The sequence below is a fragment of the Mustela lutreola genome, chromosome 16 (assembly GCF_030435805.1).
Source record: "Mustela lutreola isolate mMusLut2 chromosome 16, mMusLut2.pri, whole genome shotgun sequence".
In the NCBI taxonomy this organism is placed as follows: domain Eukaryota; kingdom Metazoa; phylum Chordata; class Mammalia; order Carnivora; family Mustelidae; genus Mustela; species Mustela lutreola.
In genome coordinates this window covers 41,766,210-41,793,472 of record NC_081305.1, presented here as the reverse complement: position 1 = coordinate 41,793,472, position 27,263 = coordinate 41,766,210, and the positions used below count along the sequence as shown (strand labels likewise).

The 27,263-nt window shown below is 51.6% G+C and overlaps 1 protein-coding gene across 2 annotated transcripts; it reads right to left on the bottom strand.

Moving 5' to 3' along the window:
* Positions 1-453: 453 nt before the first annotated feature.
* On the bottom strand, positions 454-27,102 carry WTIP (WT1 interacting protein). Of its 2 annotated transcripts, none has more exons than XM_059153432.1 (8): positions 26,102-27,028; positions 20,714-20,815; positions 7,035-7,102; positions 6,819-6,881; positions 6,526-6,656; positions 5,697-5,748; positions 4,974-5,042; positions 454-1,520 (listed from the first exon to the last, which is right to left on the bottom strand). In XM_059153432.1, exons 1-8 carry the CDS (start codon positions 26,772-26,774, stop codon positions 1,380-1,382), a joined length of 1,299 nt encoding a protein of 432 aa, XP_059009415.1. In that variant the 5' UTR covers positions 26,775-27,028; the 3' UTR covers positions 454-1,379. The 2 variants fall into 2 exon arrangements, 1 of the variants encoding a protein (XP_059009415.1); XR_009348935.1 differs by having other exon boundaries at positions 1,440-1,520; positions 6,526-6,672; positions 26,102-27,102.
* Positions 27,103-27,263: the final 161 nt, after the last annotated feature.

Genomic DNA, 27,263 nt, shown 5'->3' with positions numbered 1-27,263 from the left:
GAGCAGTAGCCAGGAGCAGGTCGTTCCGGGTCTCACCCGAACCTACTGGCATTTCAGGCACAAATGGACTTAAGTCAAAATATCCCACTCATGGTTTATCATGCCTCGGCGTCTCTTGCCGCAGGGAAGAGACCCTCGGGTGCAAATCCAACATAAGTCACCGCCGAGAGGTCCCAGCTTCCCAGTGCTGATGTGTCTTTCAGAGAAAGAAAATCAATCGGCATTTTCCCAAATCACATTTCATTAGGTCACTGCTCTTCAGACACGGACACAGAAAAAACCCCACACTATTCCGAATTCTGAAAAGCAAAAAAATATTTTGAGATTTTAGAGGGATTTATACAAAAATAGTTAAAATACGACGTTTTTACCGCCTGCAACCTAGCTGTGTGATCTCCAAATAGGACACTTGTGTGTTACTTGTCATTTTTCTAAGAAATAACAACCGTGGGCCAAGTTTTTAGAAGAAAACTATATTCTTTTCAAGAAAATGAAAACATTCTCAGAAGAAAAACTTAATTTAAGTCAAATCATACGCTTTTGTCGTGGAGCCTGATAGGCAGAGCTTTCCTGCAACAGGTGTTCGCCCCTGCCAAGTGGATAGGGCGCCCCCTCGTGGTCTCTCTTGACCCAGAGCCCTGTGGCTGGAATTTGCATGAGAAGGTTCTTTTCCCAAGGCTGAAGGAGGGCGAGCGGAGGGGGACGGAGGGAGGGGCGGTCCCCAAGCCAGGAGCCAGGGATGCGGAGACCCGGGCGGGATGGTGGCTGAAATCACCCATCAGAATCTCGGTAACCAAATCCCACTGTGGCCAAAGGCAGGGCTCATGTGCAGCCTCCACTCCCCGAAGGTGTCACTCTTCACCCCCTCCTATGACCCCACCCGCAGAGGACACCCTTCCCACCCACCAAAGGCTCTTACGAGACACGCAAACACGCGTGCCCCCCGCCAAACCCCGCCTGCCATCCCACCCCTGCCCCCCAGGGGCAGTCTGAGACGGAGGACCCCTTCTGAACCGGGAAACGGGAAGGGGCGGTCCTGCGCCCCGCGCCCCTGTACTTGGTCTGGGAGCCTGCCCGCGGCCGCGGGGCGCAGGGGCCTGGGAACGGAAGGCTGGCGTGGGCTGGGGGCAGGCGGGGGCCGGGCCGGGCAGGAAGAAAGGAAGCGGCCAGAGGAGGCACAGACGGTGAATAAATAGAAGCAGCTCCGCCGCGGGGCCGGCCCCTCGACTGCAGCTCGCGAGGGAGTGGGGGGGGGGGGGGCGCGCCCAGGGACGCGGAGCTCGGACACTGACCTGGTCACCCTTCCCGCCCGGGCGCTCGCTCTCACACACGCACGCGCACGCACGCACGCGCGGCCCCCGCGGGGCTCCCCCACCCCCTCAGAGCTCCGTGACGTGCACTGCAGGTGAGGGAAGGGGGCCGGGCCGGAGGCGCCGCAGGTGGCAGCGGCGGCATAGCAGGTGGCCCTCCAGGGGGTAGCAGCGGCGTCCGTCCTCCCCGCTCAGCTGCAGCCCGCAGTCCTAGGGAAGAACACAGCCCCGACCCCGGAGTAAGCAAGTGGAGCACGGGAGGGCACAGGAGGGTAACCGGGCGGGGCGGATCTCTGGGGGCCGGTGCGACTTGCGAAGGACTTAGGCTTTGATTGGGTCGGGGGATCTGGGGCCCAGTGTCGGCCCCAGCCAACCGCAGATGCCTCTCAGTCTTCCAAAGGAGGCAGTGAAGAGGGTGGTTGCCGGACACCCCTCTGGAATCTGCTGGAATCCGCGGGAGGGCTGGGCCGTCCACAAGGGTATCAGCCCAGAAATGGAATGATGACTTTTAACAACAACCAACCGATTGGGGCGCTGGGGTGGCTAGGTGGGTTGAGCCTCTTGACTCTTGATTTTCGCGGAGGTCATGATCTCAGGGTGGTGAGATCGAGCCCGACATCTGCTCGTCCCTCTCCCTCGGCTCCCCAACCCCCTGCTCACTCTCTCTCTACAATAAATAAAATCTTAAAAACAACAAACAACTGGTTATGTCTCCCAGGCAGTGAAGATAACTAGAAAAGAGAAGGGGACACAGAGCTGAGCCGCTGAGGCTCCCACACCAAGCAGAAAGAGGAGGAAGACTCCAGCCAGAGGGATTTTTGCGGAAAATAAAAGGAAAGCTGAAAATAGATGGTCCCAAGGGCACAGTGAAGAGAGTCACGGAGGGAGGGTCAGCGTGCAGAAAGCCACTGAGAGGTCAGGACAATGACAACTGAGAAGTGTCTCCTGGATCCCACCACATAGGGGTCATTGGTGACTGGGGGGAGGGGACAGAGGTCAGGTATCTGACTGCAGCACCCTAAGAGATGGAGGAGAAAAATCGGGAGAGATCCAGTACACAAGGAGTTGTGCTTTCTGTCCCGTGCCTTACCATTTGACCTCTACCGTATACTTTATAGGCGAACTGCCTCTGTTTAACAAGTTATGAGGTTCTTACTGGACCTCCCTAAATTTAGGCTGGCCGGAAGCGGAAAGGGTAGCGTGGGGAGTGCACTGTTAGGACTGGGGCAGGGCCGACTGCCCGGCTTCTTCCTTCCTCTGCCCCCCAGCCCAAGGAGACTCCTTCCATCACACTCTCCTCACATCCAGGGCGAACCTGCTTTGGCACTTGTTCCCCAAAGGCCCTGAGACCAACACCTGCTGTCCTGCTCCACACAAGTCACATCCCAGGAATCGCCCTGTCCTGCCATCAGGCTCTGTTGCTAACCGCCACATGCTGGAGAGGGACCAGGCAAGAGGGCCCCGACACCCTTGCTCCTGGCCGAGGGTCTCCCTACTGCCCCGAGGCTCTGGCTGCGTATCACCTGCCACTCGCCTTGTTCGTTGGCTCTCAGCATAGACCCTCCCTGTGCTTAGTGGTCCCAGCGGGATCCCATGGTCCTCAGGAAGCAGACCGGATCCCCTGGTACTGTCAGAGGGGACACCGAGGCCCTTCTGTAGACCATGCCTCCTCCTGCTCCTCCTTCCCTGGTCCCCCAGCAGGATTCTAGTTCCCACTGGGTCACCTGCCCCAACCAAAGCCACCTGGGTCCAAGCAGACTCTTGACAGCTACTGAAGATTTCTCATAGACACACCCTCCTGCGTTACACTGGGGCCCTAAACCCAACATGCTTTTCTCGGTTCTTCTCCTACCTCCGTTCACTCATTCTTGGCTTCTCCGTATGACTGCTTTGCCTCCATGCACCCCCTAAATGTTGGTGTTCCTTAGGCTATCCTGAACCCCCACTCCTGTCCCCACAGCTCTCCCTAGAAAATTTCATTCACTCCCCTGGCTTCAGCTTCAAGTTCATGATGGGACTCAGGCGTCCAGCCATGACAGTAACAAGGACTGACTCTCCCATGCTACCTTTAACAATGAAAAACCAGGTAAGGGGCGCCTGGGTGGCTCAGTGGGTTAAGCCGCTGCCTTCGGCTCAGGTCATGATCTCAGGGTCCTGGGATCGAGTCCCGCGTCGGGCTCTCTGCTTGGCAGGGAGCCTGCTTCCTCCTCTCTCTCTCTCTGCCTGCCTCTCCATCTACTTATGATTTCTCTCTGTCAAATAAATAAATAAAATCTTTAAAAAAAAAAAAAAAACCAGGTAAAAGGTAAGGAACACTGATTGTCAGACCTAGGATGACAGACAACGGAGGCCAGTGATCTCTGAGAGAAGGCAGATTCGTGAGGTGAACCCTACAACTGCCCCAAGTTACTACCTGAAGAAACTGTCCATGCTGCCCAAAGAGGGCCCACGGGTCTCCTTGCCCTGGGAACCTGGGGAGGCCAAGGCAATGAGAAACCACAGGGCAGAGGACCAGAGAGGAGAGAGAGCCATGTGTGCCCACGACTCCCGCATTCCTGCGCCTGCAGCCAGAGTCTTCGAACTCCAGCACGTCTAGCGGCCCCAAAGCACATCTCCACTCAGGTGTCCCCCATGTACTAAGAGAGCAACTCTCCCTTCTACCTCCCAACCTCGGTCTCTCCTGGGGTCCTAATGGACACCTCCTAACCCCTAGACTGGCACATCCAGTCATGGCCCAAGTCCAGTCCTTTCTAAAGCACAACTCAGGGCTCTACCCTGAACCCAGGACCACAGCCTCAACACCACCAGTCTCCGTCCTCCCCCACAGAACCCCAGCCCCACGCCCTCTTCCTCTACTCATTCTTTGCCTGGCACAGAGAACCCTTTTCGAAGTGCTCATACCACTGTGTCATCCTTCTCGAGCATTCTCCACCTCGGGATAAGTCCACACGCCTCGGCTGTCACAGCCCTATGGCCCCCGCTCCTGCCAACTTCTCGTGACTCAATACACAGGCGACTGTGTTAGTCACCTTCACCCATAAGCACGTTCTGCTTCCACTGCCTGGAAGCCTCGCAGCCTCCTTGGATAACTCATTCATTCTGCAAACCTTAGCGCGGGCCTCAGTTTCTCCAGAATGCCTTCCCTGATTCTCCAAGGACTCCTATGCCCTCCGACAAGTCCCCCCGGTGGCAATACTGACCCTATCTGGATACTGCCCCAGCCCTCACCACTGCCCTAAGAGTGGAGACACCTGATTTTTACTCTCTGCACACCCCCTGTATCCCCCACACCATACATTTTCAGTAAATATGTGACTGGAGAGTGCCTGGGTGGCTCAGTGGGTTAATCCTCTGCCTTCAGCTCAGGTCATGATCCCAGGGTCCTGGGATCGAGCCCCCGCATCGGGCTCTCTGGTCAGCGGGGAGCTTGCTTCCTCCTCTCTCTGCCTACTTGTGTCAAATAAATAAATAAAATCTTTAAAAACAAAAATGTGACTGGATGAGAAACAGAGGCTGAGAACATACTGGGGAGAAGGGAGAGGGTGCCCTGGGGAGGGCGGGGCAAAGGGGGTGGAGCCCACAGAACCCGAGAGAAGAGGAGCTCCAGGTGAAGAGGGGAGCCACCAGCATTCGGGGTGGGGGGGTTTGGGGGACTGTGCTCACCTCACAGTGGTAACACTCCACATGGTAGTCTCTGTCCATGGACACCACCCGGATGGTGGTCTCACAGCCCTGGAGGATGAGACAGGGTTTGCACGCGATCAGCGCCCCGGGGTTTGAGGAGCGCATGCCTACACAACATGGGCCAGCCCAGCAGATGTGTGTCCACGCCCATGTGAGCCCTGACTGTTGTTTCCGTGGGCAGGACAGAGGCAGCAGGGACACACATCCGGACATCCTGGTGCAGCTGTGCCCACAGCACACACACATGTCCGCGAGGGCAGTCACAGGCGTCAGGGCGCACATACGCGTCCTTCTCTGTCCTTTGCCATCAGGGAGGACCGTGGCCCAGCCTACTGCTCCCAACACAATGGCCTGGGACAGAACCAGCAGGCGTGGGAGCCACGAGGCCAAGAGAGCACTGCCCCACCCCAGGCTGCATCTTTCTCCGCCTGTTCTGCCCACCACCCCGGCCTGCACAGCTAACAGACCCCGGGAGGCAGGCTTCCATCATGGGCCATGGAGCCCAGGGCCACCATTCCTCTCTGACTCGTGTAGGGACACCTGGGCACTTGTAGGCACAGCACTGCACACCCCTCGGCCCTGAGGGATGTGGGGCAGGGGCATCTGCTCATCCCTCCCAAGATTGGGGGCCAACCCCAGCGGAACCAGGCCAAGGCCAGGCTGGGCCAGGCACCTGGTCATCACCCAATGAGTGGCTCCTACCTGTGCAGGAAGGATAGGACGGGCACAGGAGGCACATTTTGGCGCAAAAACCCTGGAGGGATAAAGGAAACCAGAAGGGACCAGCTGAGTGGCCAAAAGCCAAGGGCACCAAGGCAGACCCACCCACAGCATAAGGACCCCTTTCCTTGTGTGGACACACTGGGCTGGGTGCAGCCTCTTTGGTGCCTTCTTGGCCTTTTATCTGGCTCCCCAATTCACGTCTGCCCCATCACCTCCTCCAGGATGGCTTCAGGTTCTCCCTACCCTCTCCCTCATGCTCCCTGGGAGTTCCCTGTCCCCTAATGTCCAGGTTTGGGCTTCCCCTTGCTAGGACCCCTGTGAAGCCTGGCTCCATACTGAGTCCCACGGATCTGCACAGGGCACCCACCCAGTGCAAGGCAATAGCTGGGGACCAGAGCTCAGAGGGCAGGACCTGGAGCCCCAGCAGGGGACAACGGATTGGCTGCTCATGTAGATACCCCGACAGGCAGGGAAAGGACAGCCACAGAGACTCCTGCCCCTGGGAGTGGAGGGACAGATGTGGGCGGGGCAACCAAGGAGGCCCACCCCCACTAGGAGGAGAGGGAACATGTAGACAAGGGCAGGGAGAGGAAAGAGATGGGGAAAGAGAAGGCTGGTAGCGGGATCATCCCAGAGAGGGCTCGAGGCAGAGATCCAAGCCTTGCCCAGCCACTGGGTGCACAAGGGGAAGCTGCAAGTGGCAAGGCCAAGAATGGAGGGACCATGCACAGGCCAGTTGGAAAACTGCTTCTGGGGTGGTAGGAGACACAGCGGGAGTCCCACCTGCCCCCCAGCGCTGGCTACTCACGTGTGATAGTCCCTGACACAGTAGATGTTGTTCTCCACGTCCACGGTGAAGGGCACCCCGTCCAGGCACTCGTTGCACACCGAGCACCGGAAACAGCCTGGGTGGTAGGACTTCCCAAGGGCCTGCAGGATCTGGGGGTGGGAGGCACTGAAGGGTCAGTGCAGACGGAAGGCTCAGCACAGCCCCCGGAAGAGGCTCCGGCTCTGAGCCCTTGGCAGGTCTGCAACAGGGCATGGGTGGGTCCTAAGACCACCCATGGCAGAGGGGCTCCAGGAGGCTGGGGAGGTTCTCACCATCTCCATGATGAGGTGTCCGCACACGCTACACTTGTCAGCTGTTTGCTGGAACCCGGAGTACTGAGAGGGGACAGAGGATCCAGAATGTCCTGTGACGAAGGGGCCCTCGCTGCCCAGCCAGCACCTGCCTCCTGGCCCCAGGTCTCCACACGGAGCAGGAGGGTCACCTCCCCTGCTCTCACCCACGGTGGCCAGGACCCAGCTCCGACTCACCAGGAAGTCCTCCTGACAGTAGACGTTCTCACCCACGTTGTAGAACGCCTTCCCTCGGAGTCGTCTGCCTACAAGGACAAGGGTCGAGAAGGGCGTCCGTGGGCCGCCGGGACCCGGGGAGGCAGCCTCTGTTTCCATGTCTCAGGACTCTTCTCCCACACATGAGAAGCAGATTATGGGCAACTTTTAACATTTCCCTTTAATATTAGGTTACTACCGCGCTAATAATAAATATTTTTTTAAAAAATTAAACAGAACACATTGACAAGATTATTATAAGAGGGTGTCTAAGCGAATATATGAAGGGAGTGTTTTTCAAATGTAAACTGTTCTGGTTAATTTTATAAAAATACATTTGTTTCAGGGATGCCTGGGTGGTGCAGTTGTGGACTCCTGGGTTCGGCTCAGGTCGTGAGATCGAACCCCGTGACAGGCTCCATGTTCAGCGGAGTCTGCTTGAGAGTCTCTCTGCCCTTCCCCCCAGGTCTCTGTCTTTGTCTCCGTCTCTCTCTCCTTCTCTAAAATAAACGAATAAGTAAATAAATAAATCTTGTAAAAATGTTTAAAAAACAAAACAAAACAGATTCTCAGTGGGACTGAGAGCAGATGTTCCAGAATGCACTGCCATCATCTGTGAACGTCAGGACAACTCTCACCAGGTAAGAAGGACCTAGTGAAAGAGGGGTCCCTGTCAAAGCAGGGGCCCCAGCAGACCTGGCAATGCCATTAGAGGCATCCCATCAGAGTCAGGAGGAAGACCACAGTGCCTGACCAGGAACAGGAGTGAGCCTCTTCCCCTGATAAAGGGCATCTGAGAAACCGTCAGCGGACACCAGACATCAGGGTTAAACATAACATGCTCTTCCCCTGAGGATTCAGCACTGGACTGGAGGCCCAAGCAGTACAATAAGGCAAGGGGAAAAAAATTTTTTTTAAATTAGGGGCGCCTGGGTGGCTCAGTGGGTTATAGCCTCTGCCTTCAGCTCAGGTCATGATCCCAGGGTCCTGGGATCAAGCCCCGCATCGGGCTCTCTGCCCAGCAGGGAGACTGCTTCTCCCTCTCTCTGCCTGCCTCTCTGCCTACTTGTAATCTCTGTTTGTCAAATAAATAAATTAATAATAATAATAATAATAAAATAAAAATTTAAAAAATAAGAAATTGGAAAGGAAAAAGTAAAACTATCTTTAATCAGGATGATATTATTATGTTACACGGAAAATTATAAGGAATCGACACAAAAAAACCCTACTAGAGGACATGTGGGTGGCCCAGTTGGTTAAGAGTCTGTCTCCCGGGCGCCTGGGTAGCTCAGTGGTTGGGCCGCTGCCTTCGGCTCAGGTCATGATCTCAGGGTCCTGGGATCGAGTCCCGCATCGGGCTCTCTGCTCAGCAGGGAGCCTGCTTCCCCCTCTCTCTCTCTGCCTGCCTCTCCGACTACTTGTGATTTCTCTCTGTCAAATAAATAAATAAAATCTTTAAAAAAAAAAAAAAAAAAAAGAGTCTGTCTCCCTTCAGCTCAGGTCATGATCCTGGGATTCTGGGATCAAGTCCCCACACTGGGCTCCTTGTTCAGTGTAGACCCTGCTTCTCCCACTGCTTGTGTTCGCTCTCCCTCTCTCTCTCTGACAAACAAATAAAATCTTAAAAAACAAAAAACCCTACTAGAACAATTAAATGAGTTTATCAGGGTTCTAAGATAGGTGGTCAGAAGGTGAAAACCAACTATCTTTGTATATTCGGCTAACAAATGACTGGAAAATGAACTCATAATTTTTAAAACTGCATTCATAATAGCACCCCCCAAACCCTGCAAAATACTGAGGGGGCACATTTAGTAAAAGATGGCTGTAACCCTCACCATGCCACACCAGACTTGGCTGAGAGAAATCTCGGAAGTTCTCTGTAAAGAGCGTGCTGTACCACTGCAGGAGGGCCACTCCCCACTGGGGCCCTCGCATTTCTGCCCACCTTACAGGGGACTGGCAGCGTTCATTCTGAATTACCTCCCCAGGGGCATTTGTGAAACACACTGCTTAGAAGCCAGACAGCTTCTTGACCTCTGCAGTAGAAAGCAGGTGTGTCTGCTGTCCAGTGCAAAACCCATAATGTGTTCCTCAGAAGCAAGGGTCTGAGAGCTTTGCTGAAAGCCTATTATAAAACATCGGATTCCCTCAGTTCAGGGTTCCCTAGCCTTGACATAGACCCACTCCCTGTGCAGCACCGATGTGGCCCTCGAGGACATACACAGCAGGATTTAAACATGAAGCCCATCCTGTCTGCGGGGCTGCGAGCCTCTGCCCTGGGAGGCTCTGTCTTCAGTCAGCATCAGCCCAACAGCAGCCAATGAACGTGTCAGCTTGCAAGTGGGGAGAAAAATCTCAGTCCCTGACAATCTTCATGGCTTCGGATGTTCTGCTATCATTCTCCCCCAGCTGACCTAGACATGCAATGCCCCTCAATCAAGATCCCAGCACTGCTACTAGTTTTGTGGAAACTGACATGCTGATTCTATTCCGTATGTTTTTCTTCTTTCAAACCCTTGTGCTGAGGGCTGACTTCCAGTTCTAAAATTTATATAAAGACACAAAGAACCTAGGATAATAGCCCAATAATCGTTCAAAAGATCAACAGGGCTGGAAGACTGACACTACCTATCTTAAGACTTCAAGTCATCAGGACAGCATAACACGGGGGTTAGGAAAGACAGAAAAATCCGCGAAACAAACAGAGTGCAAAAATAGTCCCATAAATATTTCAGTAAACACACACGTGGGAAAGCGAAGTCTTTTCAGAACACAGTGCTGTGACAACTGGAGGGAAAAAATGAAATATGGAACAAAAATGAAACTCAATTCTTAACCTCACACTATACACAAAAGTATAGTATGAGGGGGGCACCTGGGTGGCTTAGTCAGGTAAGCACCTGACTTCGGCTCAGGTCATGATCTTGGGGTCTTTTTTTTTTTAATTAAAGATTTTATTTATTTATTTGACAGGGAAATCACAAGTAGGCAGAGAGGCAGGCAGAGAGAGAGGGAAGCAGGCTCCCCGCCGAGCAGAGAGCCCGATGAGGGACTCGATCCCAGGACCCTGAGGTCATGACCTGAGCCGAAGACAATGGCTTGACCCACTGATCCACCCAGGCGCCCCATGATCTTGGGGTCTTGAGAACGAGCCCCACGCCAGGCTCCCTGCTCAGCGGAGTCCGCTTCTCCCTCTCCCTCTGCCACATCTTCCTCCCCAGCTCTCTCTCTCTCTCACACACTCTTGCTCTCAAATGAATAAATAAAATCTTAAAAAAAAAAAAAAAAAAAAAGGTATAGGGGCGCCTGGATGATTCAGTTGGTTAAGCATCTGCCTTCAGCTCAGGTCAGGATTCCAGGGTCCTAGGTTCCAGCCCCATATCAGGCTCCTTGCTCAGTGCGGAGCCTGCTTCTCCCTCTGCCTGCCATTCCCCTTATTTGTGCACGCTCTCTCACAAATGAATAAATAAAATCTTTTTAAAATAAATAAAAAAGAAGAAAATAGGGGCACGCCTGGGTGGCTCAGTCGGTTGCGTCCGACTCGTAATCTCAGCTCAGGTCTTTCTTTCAGGGTCGTGAGTTCAACCCCCACACTGGGCTCCATGTTGGGTCTGGAGCCTACTTAAAAAAAAATACTATGAGAAAATATTCACAAAACATACATCTGAAAAGAACTTGTACTCAGGATATACATATTCTTACAACTAAGTAATAAAAGACTTGGGGGCGCCTGGGTGGCTCAGTGGGTTAAGCCGCTGCCTTCGGCTCGGGTCATGATCTCAGGGTCCTGGGATCGAGTCCCGCATCGGGCTCTCTGCTCAGCAGGGAGCCTGCTTCCCTGTCTCTCTCTCTCTCTCTGCCTACTTGTGATTTCTCTCTGTCAAATAAAAAAAAAAAAAGAAAAAAAAAAGACTTAAAGTAATTTTCAATTCAAAAGCTGAGCCAAAGACCTGAACAGACTTCATAAAGGAAGATATAAATGGCCAGAAGCAGACAAAGAGCTCCTCAACCTTATTAGTCATAGGGAAACGCAAATTAAAACCATAAGATATCACTTCACATCCATCAGAATGGCTAAAATTAAAAAGACAAAAATACCAATTGTTGGCAAACATGTAGAATAACCAAGTCTCTAACATTTCTAGTGGGAGTATGAAAATGGCACAACCCCCTGGAAAACGCTGGCAGTCTCTTACGAAGTTAAACATACACTTAGCCTCTGACCCAGAAATTCCACTCCTTGGAATTTACCCGAGAGAGAAATGAAAACATTTGTCCACAAATGACCTGTATGGGAATGTTCACAGCACAATCTATCAGTGTGTGAATATACCACAAGTTACACATACAAGAAAATCCTACTCAGCAGTAGAAAGGAGTGAGCTACTAATATGTGGGTTAGGGGCGCCTGGCTGGCGACTCTTGATCTTGGGGTTGTAAGTTTGAGCCCCACGTTGGGTATAGAGATTACTTAAAAATAAAAGAGAATCTAGAGGGGCGCCTGGGTGGCTCTGCCTTCAGCTCAGATCCTGATTCCAGGGTCCTTCTCCCTCTCCCTCTGCCTGCTGCTCCCCTTAATTGTGCTGTCTGTCCAATAAATAAATAAAATCTTTAAAATAAACAAATAAATAAAATCTTTGAAAAATGACACAGAGGTGGGGGGCGCCTGCATGGCTCAATCAGTTAAGCGTCTGCCTTTAGCTCAGGTCATGATCCCAGCCTGAGATCAAGCCCCACATAGGGCTCCCTGCTCAATGGAGAGTCTGCTTCTCCCTCTCCCTCTGCCTGCTGCTCTGCCTACTTGTGCTCTATCTCTCTGTCAAATAAATAAAATCTTTAGAAAAAAAAAAAAGATACAGGGATTTTAAATAATTAAATGTTTAGCAAAAAAAAAAAAAGTCAACCATAAAATAGTATATAATATATGACTTCATTTATATGAAGTTCTAGAAGAGAAAAAACTAATCCATGGTGGTAGAAATCTGAACACTGATCGGGCAGCTGTAATGGGAAACACTGGGCATCAGCTAAAAAGGGGCAAGATTAGAGTTTCCAGGGTGTTCAAATTTCTCTGTATCCTTGTTAGGGGTGTGAGATACATAAAAGTACATATGAATCCAAAGTCTTTGAACTACACACTTTAGATCTGTAAATGGAACCCAGTTACACACACACACAAAGATAAACTGGGAACCTCTCATGCCAGAGAAAAGAAGTGCTCCAAGACCGATGGAGGCTTGCCAAAAGGGCACACGGACCAACTCAAAGGAACCACTTCTGGCCAAATCTGAGCATCAAAGCGAGTAAGGGCTGTATTGCAAAACATGGTGTGTGTGAATAAAAGTCCACGAGTAAAAAATTGCTCGTAAAAGAAAAACAATGTTCCGTCGCTTCAAGTTTAATACTTCCCTTACTAAAGTTTTTTTTTTTTTTAAGATTTTATTTATTTATTTGTCAGAGAGAGTGAGCACAGGCAGACAGAATGGCAGGCAGAGGCAGAGGGAGAAGCAGACTCCTGCTGAGCAGGGAGCCCAATGCGGGACTCGATCCCAGGACACCGGGATCATGACCCGAGCCAAAGGCAGCCGCTTAACCAACTGAGCCACCCCAGGCGTCCCCCCTTACTAAAGTTTTAAAATACTCCTTGGAGGGGCGCCTGGGTGGCTCAGTGGGTTAATCGGCTGCCTTCGGCTCAGGTCATGATCTCAGGGTCCTGGGATAGAGCCCCACATCAGGCTCTCTGGTCAGCAGGGAGCCTGCTTCCCCACCTACTTGTGATCTCTCTCTGTCCAATAAATTAAAAAAATCTTAAAAAATAAATAAATAAAATAAAATGCTCCTTGGGGAAATCCCCCTCCACACAGACCTCACCCGATTCCCACGGACACACTTCCACAATCAAAAATGATGCAAACATGGGAAGAGACAAGGTATCATGACCAAGAGTGTGGAGAAACAATAAATAATTGAAGTAGGACTTCAAAGACATCAGATATTGGGATTATTAAATACAGAATATGTGTATTTAACATGCTTGCAAAATAAAAACAGATGTCCAAAATCTGAGACTACAAAGACTTCTTGGACAGAATTTAAAAGCGATAACTAAAAACAAACAAAGATAAATTGGACTTCCCTAAGAATCGCTCTTCAGCAGAAGATGTCATTAAGAAGGTAATAAAGCAAGAATAGGTTAGGAAGGGGTGCCTGGGTGGCTCAGTGGGTTAAGCCTCTGCCTTCGGCTCAGGTCATGATCTCAGGGTCCTGGAATCGAGCCCAGCATCGGGCTCTCTGCTCAGCGGGGAGCCTGCTTCCCCCTCTCTCTGCCTGCCTTTCTGCCTACTTGTGATCTCTGTCAAATAAACAAATAAAATCTTTTAAAAAAGAAAAAAAAGGATAGGTTAGGAAAAGAATTTACAACACATATCCAACACAGAATTCAGTATCCAAGACATGTACAGAACTCCTACAAATCAATAAAAGTCAAACAACCCAATTTGGAAATGGGCAGAAGACTTCAACAGTCATTTTACAAACAAAGGCATTCAAATAGCCAACAGACATGAAAAGGTATATGAGTCTTCACTACTCATCAGAGAAATTCACATTAAAATCTCATTAAAATACCACACCAGGGGTGCATGGGTGGCTCAGAGGGTTGGGCCTCTGCCTTTGGCTCAGGTCATGATCTCAGGGTCTTGGGATCGAGCCCTGCATCGGGCTCTCTGCTCAGCATGGAGCCTGCTTCCCCTCCCCGCCCCTGCCTGCCTCTCTGCCTGTTTGTGATCTCTCTCTGTCAAATAAAAAAATTAAATAAAATAAATAAAATACCACGCCACCCTCACTAGAATGGCTGAAGACTGGTGACGCTACATGCTGGCAGGAATAAGGAAAAACTGGAATTCTAATACATTGCCAATCGGATAAAAAATTGCTTCGTCTACTATGGTAAACTGCTTAGCAGCATATATTAATGTAACTCCAGGACCCAGAAACTCCATTGCTAGAAAAATAAGTATAGGACCGGTTGGCTGGCTCAGTCAGTAGAGCATGTGGCTCTTGGTCTCAGGGTTGTGAGTTCAAGCCCCATGTTGGGTGTAGAGATAGCTTAAAAATAAAATCTTTGAAAGAAAGAGAAAGAAAGGAAGGAAGGAAGGACGGAAGAAAGAAAGGGAAAGAAAAATATAAAGATCCATCAATGGACATAGACACAATACAACAGTTTTATTTATAATCACCAAATTATGGGAACAGCTTAAAAGTCACATGCTGATGCCTGGAAGGGGCATAAGGTAATCTTCTGGAGTGATGGAAATGTTCTACACTTGACCTGAATGGTGATTACACGGGCACACAGACAGGTACAGATGTATCAAGCTGTAATGCACTCAAGATTAATATGTTTTACACTCTTCGTGTATTTTCAATCTTGATAAAAAGCAAGACACTATCAAAGTTGAGGCAGATTTGAAAAAAGGACCAAAGAAGATTTCTAGAAATAATAATAAAAAAAAAATCCAATCAATGAAATGAAAAACTCAAACAAAGAGTTCAACAGGAGAATTAACACAGCTGAAGAGAAAAAAAAATGAGTGATCTGGATTCTAGCTTCCAAAAGACGGATCTAAGGAAATTAAACAGAATGGGAGACAGAGAAATGGAGGATATGAGAGGAAGAAATTAAGAGACACAATAGAGGGCACCTGGGTGGCTCAGTCGGTTAAGCATCTGCCTTCAGCTCCCTGCATTGGGTTCCCTGCTTTCCCTCTGCGCACCCCCCACCCCCACTCCTCAAGCTGGCTCTCTCTCAAATAAATACACAAAATCTTTAAAAATGGGACACTTGGGTGGCTCAGTTGGTTAAGCATCTGCCTTCAGCTCAGGTCATGATTCCAGGATCCTGGGATCAAGTCCCACATCAGGCTCTTTGCTCAGCAGAGTGTCTGATTCTCCCTCTGCCTGCCGCCCACTCTCTCTCTCTCTCTCTCTGACAAATAAATAAATAAATAAATAAAATCTTAAAAAAAAAAAAAAAAGACACCATAGAATGAGAAAGTCTAATAGTCCTCATTTGAATTCTAGAAGTAAATACTAGAGAGAATGGGAGAGAAGCAATTTTTGAAAATGAAATAACTGAGATTTTCCCCAAATTGATAAAAGACCTGAATCTTCAGGAACACCTGGGTGGCTCAGACAGTTAAGCATCTGCCTTTGGTTCAGGTCATGATCTCAGGGTCCTGGGATCGAGCCCCAAGTCAGGCTCCCTGCTCAGTGGGGAGTCTGCTTCTCCCTCTTCCTCTGCCTCTATCCATCTCCCCCACTCATGCCCCCCCAAATACATACATACGTACATACCTGAATCTTCAGATCTGGAAGTCAAAATGAATCCCAAACAGGACAAATAAAAGAAAACCCACACTTACACACATCAGAGTTAAACTATAAAGGAACACTTTAAATTATCAGTACTTTTTTTCTAATTGATATGTGAAAGTATTTTAAATATCCTAGAAAAATAATCCTTGGAAGGTATGCATGTTTTACCACGTGCTTCATGGTATCTTCTTGGTGTTTTGTTTTGTTTTGTTTAAGATTTTATTTATTTAGGGCGCCTGGGTGGCTTAGTGGGTTAAGCTGCTGCCTTCAGTTCGGGTCATGATCTCGGGGTCCTGGGATCGAGTCCCGCATCGGGCTCTCTGCTCAGCAGGGAGCCTGCTTCCCTCTCTCTCTCTGCCTGCATCTCCGTCTACTTGTGATTTCTCTCTGTCAAATAAATAAATAAAATCTTTAAAAAAAAAAAAAAGATTTTATTTATTTATTTGACGGACAGAGATCACAAGTAGGCAGAGAGAGAGAGGAGGAAGCAGGCTCCCTGCTGAGCAGAGAGCCCGATGCGGGGCTCGATCCCAGGACCCTGTGATCGTGACCTGAGCTGAAGGCAGAGGCTTTACCCCACTGAGCCACCCAGGCACCCCGCTTCATGGTATCTTTCAATGAACAGGGTTTTTTCATTCTGTGTAGTCAAATCTGTCAATCCCTCCCTTTACATTTGGCTCTTTTCTATGAAAAAAAAAAAAAAAGAAAGAAAAACAAAAACTTCCTTACCAGAAGACTAGTAAAGATAAGCTATATTTTCTTAAAACTTTCAAGTTTTTCTTTATACATTTAAGTTTCTGATCCAGCTGGATTTGATTTGATTTTTTTCAGATGGATCACCAACTTTCCCAAAACCATCGACAATGCCATCTATATCACCTATCAAGTATTCACACAGATATGGGTCTGTTTCTGGACTCTCCATTCGGTTCCACTGGTCTGTCTATCCCTGCACCAGTACCATATGAAATTAATCAATATCAGTGCCTGGATAGCTCAGTTCGTTAAGCAACTGCCTTCAATTCAAGTCATGATCCTGGAGTCCAAGGATCGAGTCGATAGGCTCCCTAATTGGTGGGAAGCCTGCTTCTCCCTCTGACTCTCCCCCTTCTCATGCTCTCCCTCTCTTGATTACTCTCTCTCTCTCTCTCAAATAAATAAATAAAATCTTAAAAAAGAAAGAAATGAATCAATGACAATACATACTGAGACCTGACAGTGGAAGTTTCCCTGACTTGCTTTTTTTCAAAATCATCTTGACTATTAGCCTTTTTGCACTTCCATTTGAATTTTAGAATTAGCTTGTCAAATTCATGGGAACCTGGTTAACTGTAACTGCAATGCATTACAGATCAATTTGGAAAAAACCAACATCTCTACGCTATTGAATATACCCATCCATGAATATGGTATATTTTATTTTTCTTGTCTTACTGCAATGACCAGGACCTCTAGTACAATGCTTAATTGAAGACATGACTGCAGGTAGCTTTGTCTGTTCCTCATTTAAAGGTCCATTTTTCTCTAATTTCACCACTGAGTATGATGTTTGCATAGATTTTTTTAAAAAGATTTTATTTATTTATTTGACAGAGAAAGATCACAAGTAGGCAGAGAGACAGGCAGAGAAAGAGAGGGAAGCAGGCTCCCAGCTGAGCAGAGAGTCCAATGCAGGGCTCGATCCCAGGATCCTGAGATCATGACCTGAGCCAAAGGCAGAGGCTTAACCCACTGAGCCACCCAGGCACCCCTGCATAGATTTTTAGTAAATAACTTTTGTTAGGTTTAGAAAGTTCCCTTTTATTCCTAGTTTGCTAAGGATTTGCATCATGGATCAATGTTGGATTTTACCAATTACTTTTTCTATACCTAGTGAGATGAATGTCCAGCTTTTCTCCTTTAATTAATTAACAAGGTGAATTACATTAATGAATTTTTTTAAAGATTTTATTTATTTATTTGACAGAGAGAGATGACAAGCAGGCAGAGAGAAAGGAGGAAGCAGGCTCCCTGCTGAGCGGAGAGCCCGATGCGGGGCTCGATCCCAGGACCCTGAGATCATGACCTGAGCTGAAGGCAGCGGCTTAACCCACTGAGCCACCCAGGCACCCCAACATTAATGAATTTTTTTAAAGTAGGCTCTACACCCAGTGTGGGGCTTAAACTCATGACCTTGAGATCAAGAATCACACCCTCCAGGTGCCTGGGTGGCTCAGTCAATTAGGCATCCACCTTCAGCTCAGGTAATGATTCCAGGGTCCTAGGATTAAGCCCTGCATCAGGCTCCCTGCTCAGTAGGGAGTCTGCTTCTCCCTCTTCCTCCCCCTGCTCATGCTCTCTCTTACTTGCTCTTTCTCAAATAAGTAAAATCTAAAAAAAAAAAAAAAAAGAGTTGCATGCTCTATTGACTGAACCAACCAGATGACCCTACATTAATGAATTTTTTAATGTGACTCCACTCTAGTATTCTTCAAATAAACTCACCTTGAACATAATGTATTATCTTGATTATACACTGGTAAATTCAGTTCTAGAGGAAATAAGAGGGGAATAAAATAAATAGTACCAAAAAAAAAAAAAAGAAATTCCCAGAACAGAGGGGGTAAACATCCAGTCCAAGAGGGCTCTGTGTGTGCCCAGCACAACCACAATGGTTAAAACCCTATAACAAACATAAATAAAATGTCCCAAGTCGGCTGCTGCTGTCTTGTACAAGTTCACAAGCACCGCTGCATTGCATCTACGTAAATGGCGCCCCCTGGAACCGTGCCGTACATGGCCGTTTCCAGACACCACTATAGCTGGGTTTTGTGCAACACGACATTCTTCCTCCCCAGAGCTCCTCAACGGAAAACGTGGATCTCACACACACACACACACACACACACACACACACACACAGCAGACGTGAATCCGGATGGCATCAAAATGTAGCAACAACAGCGGCTGCTGGAAAATAAAACCATGACTTCAAAATGCTGAGTGAGGGGTGCCTGGCTGGCTCCGTCCTCGAGGAGTAGAAATCTTGATCTCAGGGTTGTAGGCTCAAGCCCCATGTTGGATATAGAAATTACTTAAAAATAAAATCTTAAAAAAAAAAAAAAACGCTGAGTGATATTCGCTTCAAATTTGGAAATCTGTTCCCAATCTAGAAAGTATGAGGGTAGAATAAAGGCGTTTTAGACACAGCAGAATTCAGAACAGGCCTCCCAGGTGCCTTTTCTTAGGTAACCATAGAAAATCTTGGTAGGCAATGTTTCACAGCTTTGATTCCTTGCTTCTCCTCCAAGTTTTTCAGTCTCCAACCTTACCTCAGACAATCTGGTTCACTTAAGGGAAACCCAAATTCACTCCCATTATCCACGGATGGGCTTGATTAGCATAAAGACACTACTCTTCTCTTACTAAGGTCTTATTCAGAGACTCAGGCCTGTCGGTCAATCAGTTATAGCCTTCCCCACCACCCAAGAACTCGGTTCAGGAATGGATGTGTGAGATGCTCTGGCCAATGACATACAAGGAGATATTTGCTATGCGCTTGCTTGCTTTTTTTTTTTTTTTTTTTTAGATTTTATTTATTTGTCAGCAAGAGAGAGCACACAAGCAAAGCAAGGGGAAAGGCAGGCAGAGGGAGAAGCAGGCTCCCTGCTGAGCAAGGAGCCTAATGTGAGACTCCATCCCAGGACCCCAGGATCATGAGCTGAGCTGAAGGCAGATGCTTAATGAACTGAACCACTCAGGCATCCCTGCTATGTGCTTTCTGGAAAAGAAGTTTCTAAAACCATGACCAGAAGAGATGCCCTCTCCTCCTCCAGATTAGTGGGGTGCCAATGGAGGTCTCAAGCTGCCTAAGACATTTCACCACCATAACAGAAGTTGCCCCAAGGGAAAAAGCCAAACCCACAGGAAACCCAGCGAAGCTACTCACAGGGCTTGAGCCACCAGATCAATCCCAACCTGAAGCTAGCCCTATTGAGCCAAAAAATATTCTTTGAGTTTAAGCCTCCTCCTCAGCAGCTTCTTTGTCATCCCCAGCTAAAAAAAAATACTTCCAGAAAATAGTGGATTCAATGCAGAATATACTTGGGAAGACACGGAATGGGGAATCTACAGGGGTCCAGAGGGCAACCAACTCAGACTGACAAGCCTCCCCATGGAAATTCAGTAGGATGCCTTATATAATGGAGCCTCCAGGGGAGAGGGGCAGAAAGTGAAGATATGATGAAACAAACCAATACAAGGGGGGGGGGGGGGAATTTAAAAAGGAAAAAAACTCCAGGAAAAGTAAAAGACTACAGGGGGAAAAAAAGGGATGTAATCACTGTATAATTCTAGGCTCTGCAGTGAATTTTTAAACAGTCAAAGTAACATAAACCTGGTTTACTGACTTAACTGCAGTATCTGATGGGAGTACACTGAGAAAACGGAAGGAAGAAAAACGGACAATGTTTCTCACCTGCCATAGCAAAAGTAAGGCTAAAAGGAACACACCCCTGCTTGCGTTAAATAAATAAATAAAATCTTTAAAATTTAAAAAAAAAAAAAAGACAGTGTAGGCTTGTTACAGATACAAAGGTGTCTACTAGATTCTAAAAATTGCTAAAACAAACACCATGGGGAATGGGACCAGGAGTGGAAAGGTGACTGGTTTTTTGCTCTTGCAAAAATAGCTTCTCAGGACTAGCTACTTAACACTGTGCATGTATTACACCTCTATAAAATAAAATATTAAAATGCTTTGTGTAAATAAATGAGAGACATTTGCTTGGGGTTTAAGCCTGAAGGAACGGTAGAATTCAGAGGGCGGCTTTATTAGGTTGGTTGGATGACAGCCATTTTTTTTTTCCTTTTTGAACTTTGTCTTGGTTAAATTTTAACATTTATAGTTTACACTGTGTGTCAAATTGGGAGAAGAAATATATGGCAGGAAAAGAAATTTCAGCCCCACACCCAGGCAGCCAGGAGACATCAATAACCTGGCATGGGAGGGAGGCCCCAAGGCCAAGGTGGGGGGCGGGGGCGGGGAGGGGGGTGCTGCAGCTTTCCCTGCGGTCAGCAAAAGGCTCTCCTCCCTGGTTCCACACCTCACCCCCCCCCACTCCCTCCCGGCAGATCTCCCAGAGGCCTAGGCCTCCCCAAAAGGCCAGGCCCGGAGGTAAAGGGGTTACAACTCAGCCTCCTCCACACCTCACTGGGGCCAGGGCCGGACGGTCCACGTGCAGGGGACTCAGGCGCCAGGGGGCCCGTGGCACAGGAGGTCTGAGGAAGAGGTCACCTACCACAGGAGTCACAGGTGAAGCAGTCCGTGTGATACAAGCTGCCCATTGCCTGGCAAGCCTGCCTTGCTCCGTAGATGCCCAGCCCACACTTGATGCAAATGCCTGTGGAAAGAGAGGCAGGAGAGAGCCGAGGTTAGCACCGGGACCGTCCTGATGCTGCCCAACCTCGGGTGAATGAACTTCCCAAGGCCTCCCTCGCTCAGTTTTTTATGGCTGATGTGGGAACCATACGGAGCATCCTGGGGTTTGTGCCTGGGGTTGTCTGAGGATTCCAAGAGGCAAGCAGAGAAACTGGCCCCGAGTCAGGGCTCCCCAACACCGTCCTTGCCAGTAAGATGTTAATGACACGTCGGATGCTGGGGCAGCCCAGTCGCTTCAGTGTCTGACTCCTGGTTTGGGTTCAGGTAGAGATCTCAGGGTGGTGAGATCGAGCGCCACCTTGGGCTCCAGGCTCGGTGCAGAGTCAGCTGGAGATTCTCCCTCTGCCTCTGCCCCTCCCCCCAACTCGCAAGCGCGCCTGCGCTCCTGCTCTCTCAAGAAACAATCTTTAAAAAATATTAATGACAAAAAATATGTATATATTAATGACATGTTTTTTTATAAACAGACTTTATTTATTTATTTGGGAGAGTGAAAGGGAGCACTAGCAGCGGGGAGGGGAGCAGCAGAGGGAGAGGGAGAAGCAGGTTCCCCGCTGAGCAGGGAGCCAGACACGTGGTGGGCTCAATCCCAGGACCCTGAGATCATGGGGGATCTGAAGGCGGATGCTTCACCGACTGAGCCACCTATGCGCCCCTGTTAATGACGTGTTTATACCAGAAAGTCATTCTAAGTCCCCTCACCAGTGACCTGTTCGTGGACTGAGAAAATCCTTTCTGCCATCTCTGGGCCAGAAAGAATAAAGCCCACGTGGGCACAACAAGGGCAGGGTCGCTGAGCCTCCCCAGCCACCCTTTCCTCCTCTGGCGCAGAAGGGGCATCTGTTCCCTTGTTCAGCCAGCACGTGGTCACTGCTAGGCTGCCACATGTCCCACCGCGGAGGTCCTAGAGATTCTGCCACGCACAAGGAAGTCCCCAGCCTCGAGGAGCCTCTGGGCCCACAGAGGGGGGTCAGCCGACAGCAGGCAAATAAGTGCTATGGAGGAAAATACGGCTGGCTAAGTACCTCTCAGTGTGCATGTCTTAAATAGGATGATGACGGAGAAGACCCCAGTGCCAGCGTGACATCTGAGCTAAGTCTAGAAGAAAGTGGGGAGGAAGGTGCCGTGCAGGCATCTGGGATCACTGGGTGGAATCCGGGACGACCCCCAGCAAGACAGCACCCAGCAGGCGGGGAAGGGGAAGTAAGGAAAATGGTGACCAGCAATGCCAGGGACCCAGAACACAGGGGGGGGGGGGCCCAGAAGCCCCCTTCAGTTACCCAGGGTCCCCATACCCTTCAGGGCAGGAAGATGGGCTCCACTAGACCTCTGGACCCTCTGTCTGCTGGCTGCTCCAGGACATGCTGCCCTCCCCCTCTCCCTCCTGCCTTCTCCCAGATCTCTCTCATCAGCATTTAACCCTGGCGGAGCCTCACCCCCATCAGCACAACCACACCTCAAGAAAGTTCAGTCCACACTCAGCCGGTTCCTGAAACTGCAGACCGCCAGGCTTCCCGTCCTGATCCTGCTATCGAGGTGGGCCAGCTCCTCCTTTTCTGTTTCCAGGATCTGACCCACACCCACATCTCCCGCCCCACTGCACCCGTGCTGGGCCTCCCATGCCTCAGCCTCCTGAGGGGAGGGAAGTCCAGCTGTGATGCCCTCAAAACCAGGCAGGCACTCCAAGGCAGCGGATGGGGACCCAGGTGAGTGGAGAAAAGGCTGTGGATGGCTACTGGGTGGGAACGCAGGCCCAGAGCTGCTAAAGGGGCCAAATTTTCAAAAGAAGCTAGAAATCTACATTTGTATGTGACATATTTCCACACTGAAGTGAATTACTAACTTACATGTTTTGAAAATGCAGATGTCAAACACACTAGGCCCACAGGTTTCCGCACACAGCCATTCCTGGGCTCCCTGGGGTCCTACCCATCGCAACGCCTCACCCCTCCCAAGGGCTCCAGGTGCTCTGCCCCAGCCCAGACCTCTCTCTTGAGCTATGGATCCACCTCCCAGGTGGCCCCAGACCTCCACGGAGCCGGTGGATTTCCCGTAAAACCGGTCTCGCCTCTGAGTCCCCACTGGGGAAACAGCACTGGCGCGTGGCTGGATTTCGGGGTGGCATCCAGGTGTCCCCTCCCTTTGTCATCCCTGATGCTGAATCTCAGCTCCTCTGCTGCCTAATTTCCATTTCATTCCCTCCTCTCACTGCCACTAGCCTGATTCAACGCCAATTCTCATCCAAAGGCCATTTCAAAAGCGTCCTCAAGACCTGGCCCTCCCGCAAACCGCTGCTAGACTCCTCTTTCTAAAGTGAAAATGACCCACCACTTCCCCTTACTCTTGTCCATCAAGCTCGAACACCTGACCTTGTTCTTCTCCTAAGTGACCAGAATCCACAGTGAAGAGTGAAAGTCAGTTGCCTGTGAGAAGCAAGACAGGCAGCGGGGCAAGAGGGGAGGCTAATGACTTTGAACGATTGTTTTTACTTCTGTTTGCTTTGTTTTCTAAATATGTGCTTGCATCACTTTACTAAAAAGACACTGAAGAAAGAGAACCAGGAGCACGGAGTCCACACAAAATTCAGGGGGTACAGCATTTCGGAGAGTAGACTCCGCCTCCGGGATGGAACAGGGAGAGGCCAAGGCCTGGCAAACAGCGACTGGGCTGGGGCATCACAGGGTCAGTCCCGTGATGGGGAAGGGGGGGAAAGACAGCGGAGGGGCGACAGCAGGCAGGTGAGCAAAGGCGATGCTGAGCAGAGGCCGGGATGGGAAGAGGTGGGAGTGCCAGAGAGTCTGCGACCAAACTGGGGTGGGTGGGCTTCTTCCTTGCCTCTCTCCTTTTCTTTCAATTTCCTTTCTTCTCTTTTTCACGGAAGACCCTTTTATATACTTATTAACCAAAGCAAAAGGGCCAGTGGAAAGAGGAAAGCCAAAGATGGAGGAGGTGGGGGCTGGAGGTGAAATGACCATGGTCCTCAGACCTGGACGTGGACTTGACACCCTGAGGAGAACAGGCAGCCTCCAACTGCTGACCTCAATCTTTGCAGCCAAGTCTAAAGCAAGCCCAGGAACTGGAGGGACAGGAGGGTTGTTGAGGGAATCAGAGGGAACAGACCAAGGCTTAGGAAGATGCGTGGTGCCCAGAAGATCACAGGGGTTCAAGACCATCACCCCACCCCTTATAGCAGCAAAAAAGGGTGCTGTGGCGTGGACTCGGAGTCAGGGTTCTGCAGGGCAGAGGCGGTCCAGAGGAACCCGAGGTACTAGTGAGACCAGGTGGTAGTGAGCACTGAAGACCGCCAGAAAGATGCAAAACAGGGTGTGGCCCTGGGAGGAGGGGGCTCGAGAGAAGGGAAGAGAAGTCACCGAAGTTAGAAGTTCTGGAGGGGAAAAAAAAAAAAAAAGAAAAAAAAAAAAGGTTCCGGAAGCCTGAGGCTGTTGGCTGGCTAAGGGCAGAGGAACTTGGTGAGGAGAGATGGGAGCAGTTCCGAAGATGTCAGTGAACGGAGAGAGGGACCAGGAGGTCAGCAAGTGTCAGGGCCAAGGAGGAGGGCAGACGGCACAGAAAGGAACAAGCACACTGAGGTTGTGGAACATTGGACGTCCCTTGGAGTTCATGCTACCTGCTGACTTCCTTTTGCAGGACTTCGCCTTATTCAAGCTCAACTGTATGAAACTGCTACTTTTTATAGCTCCAAGAACTCAAATTTGTTAGCGCTAACTTATCAGCAATATGTATGCAGCAGTATGCAGTAGCTGCCCATATTCTTATAAATTAGGAAAATGTTACCTGGATCTGGCTTCTCTTGGGGGAAAAAAAGATCTACCATCCCTCACCTCCCACTCCTCAGTGGCTCCGTGGCCCCTTTAGAAATGATGACCCACCCGCTTCAGCCCTTCCTTCCCTCTCTCACTACAAGCTTGGGGCTGGCCACCTCAGCTTCACACAAAGACCCCGCCAGCCCTGTACCGCCCTGGGCCCTGTAGTGCAGCGGGACAGGAGACAAAGCAGTCCTGCTGGCAGAGAGCACTGGAGTCGTCCCCTTCAGAACACCACCGAACCTTTGGGTCCTGCCATCTGCCTGGCAGGAGAGGTAACAGCTACCTAACCCATCTCTGCGCTCCCAAGGCCACCAGACGGCAGCCGCAAGATGAGCCTGCAACCCTCCCGCGGGAGCCTCCTCACAAAGGCAAACCGACCCTGTGGCGCAGACACTCCCCTGAACACCTGAGCCCTCCCTGGCTGCAGCTCCCAGCGCAGAATGGAACAATGCCCATTCTCACTCGCCTCCCTTGGCCCGCATTCTTCTGTCTGCCTGGAATGCCCCCCATCTAGCTTGTCAAATACAGCTTCCTCCTCCCTCAAGATCCAGTTCCGGGCGGTCCTGAGCTGCTGGCTGGAATGAATGCACGAAAGATACAAACCCACGGACAGCCTCGGTCCCCCTCCGGCTGATAACCACTCCCACCCCCGCCAAAGCCAGGTGCCTCAGTCTTCCCGCTTACTTATCAGTAATGGGGGTTGGGATCTCGAACCTAAAGAAGAGACCTACGAGCTATCCAAAAAACTAGGTAGGCAGGGAGCGGCCAGGGTCAGACTGGGAAATTCAGGCTGTCAGACACTGGTGGCTTTGCAAAACGCAGCGCAGCAGGATTCCCTTTGGAAACAGCCCATACACGCAGCACAGCCCAGAGCGAGGACAGCCCAGTGTGAAAGGCTTGGTCCCCTTACACCTCGGGGTAAGGGTTTCCCCTCCCTCACACACTCTGCCCCAAGTCACTGCCATCACCAAAGCTTCGGGTCAGGTGGTACCTGGCTCAGCCCACCTCCCTGCTCCTGTCCACTCCCCACACTGCTGGGAGCTACGGGAACACCAGTACCGCGGGCTCCTACACCGCCAGGGCTGCCAGGCCGGTCGGTCACAAAGCACCGCGAGCAGAGGCAAGCGCTGAGGATGAAGAAATGATCCGAAAACGGCTTATCCCACCTACTGACCTGACTTACTCTCCAAGTGAAGAACAGTGAGGCCATCAACTCACTTTGCCAGAACCCCTTCCCCGGCCGGAGATCCACGGGCGAAGTCGCTGCTCTAAGTAAACCTCGGACCCCGCGGGTCGCACTCACACCCCCTGTTGCCCAGCACCACCCCCCCCTCGGGAGCCACGCTTCTCCCGGCGCAGCGCCGCGCGGCGCACCCCGACGACCGCGGGGGGCTCAGGACCGCGCGGCCGAGCTCGCTCACCGAAGTAGTCTCGCGCCGTGCGCGCCTCCAGCGCCCGCTCCAGCTCGCGGGTCAGCGCCTCCAGCCGCCGCTCCGCCGCGCTCGGGCCGCCCTCACGGGCCGCGGGCAGAGGCAGCGAAGGCAGAGGGAAGGGGGCCGGCCCCGCGGGCTCCGGGGAGCGAGCCGGCGCGGGGCCGGCGGCGGGCAGCAGCAGGTCGGCATAGGCGCCGGCCGAGCCGCGGGAGCCGAGACTGGACACGCTGGAGCGGGCGCTGCCCACCGACGGCGGCCCGGGGCCGGGGCGCGGGTCCGAGCGGCCGGAGCGCGGGCTACCGTGGCGCTGGTCGTAGCCCAGGCTGATGCCGCTGGAGCGGGCGCTGCCGCTGCCGCCGCCGCCGCCGTCGGAGCCCGCCAGGCTGGCCCGCGGGCTGCCCGCCGGCTGCGCGCTGAGCTCAGGGGCCGCCGCGCGCCGCGGGCCTCGCTCCCCACGGCTCAGTCCGTCCGCCCCGGCCTCGGGGCCGCCGCCGCCGCCCTTCCCTCTGCGGCCCAGCGCCTGCGCCGCCTCGTCTCCCGGCCCGGGCCGCGGCCCCCGCCGACCCCGGCCTGGGGAGTCTCCGCCCGGCTCCAGCTCCCGCAGGGCCAGCCCGGCCAGGAGCAGGGCCGCCTCGTCCGCGGCCGCCCGGGAGCGCTGCATGGCCCGGCCCGCCGGCCCTGGCGCGTCACCTCCGCCTCCGCTTCCCGCCGCCGCTCCGGCCGCGCCGCCGCATCGTCCGCCCCAAGCCCCGAGCCCGCCCCGGGACCCCTGGGCGCGGGGCGGGGCGGGGCCGGCGCCGGGCCGGGGTCGCTCGGCCGGCCACGCGCGGTCCGGGGGCCGCGGCGCTCCGCTGAGTGGCGCGCGCGGCGGAGGAATGCGCGCTCCGAGGCGCCGGGCCGGGCCGCGCCCCCTCCTCCCGGCGGGCGCGCTGGGGGCGGAGGGACTCCTTTGTGGGGGCAGGAATGCGAGGAAGGAGACGGCGCTGCGGCCTTTGGAATGCGAGGGGAGTGGCGGCGGCGGCGGAGCGGCGGGGGCCGCTCTTGCCCGGACCTTGGAGGGGCGCGGAGGCCGGGCCGGGACGCCGGGGCGTGCAGCCGGGAGCTGGCGGTGGGGGCCGGAGCGGCGGCTGTGGCGCCGCGGGCAGAGGCG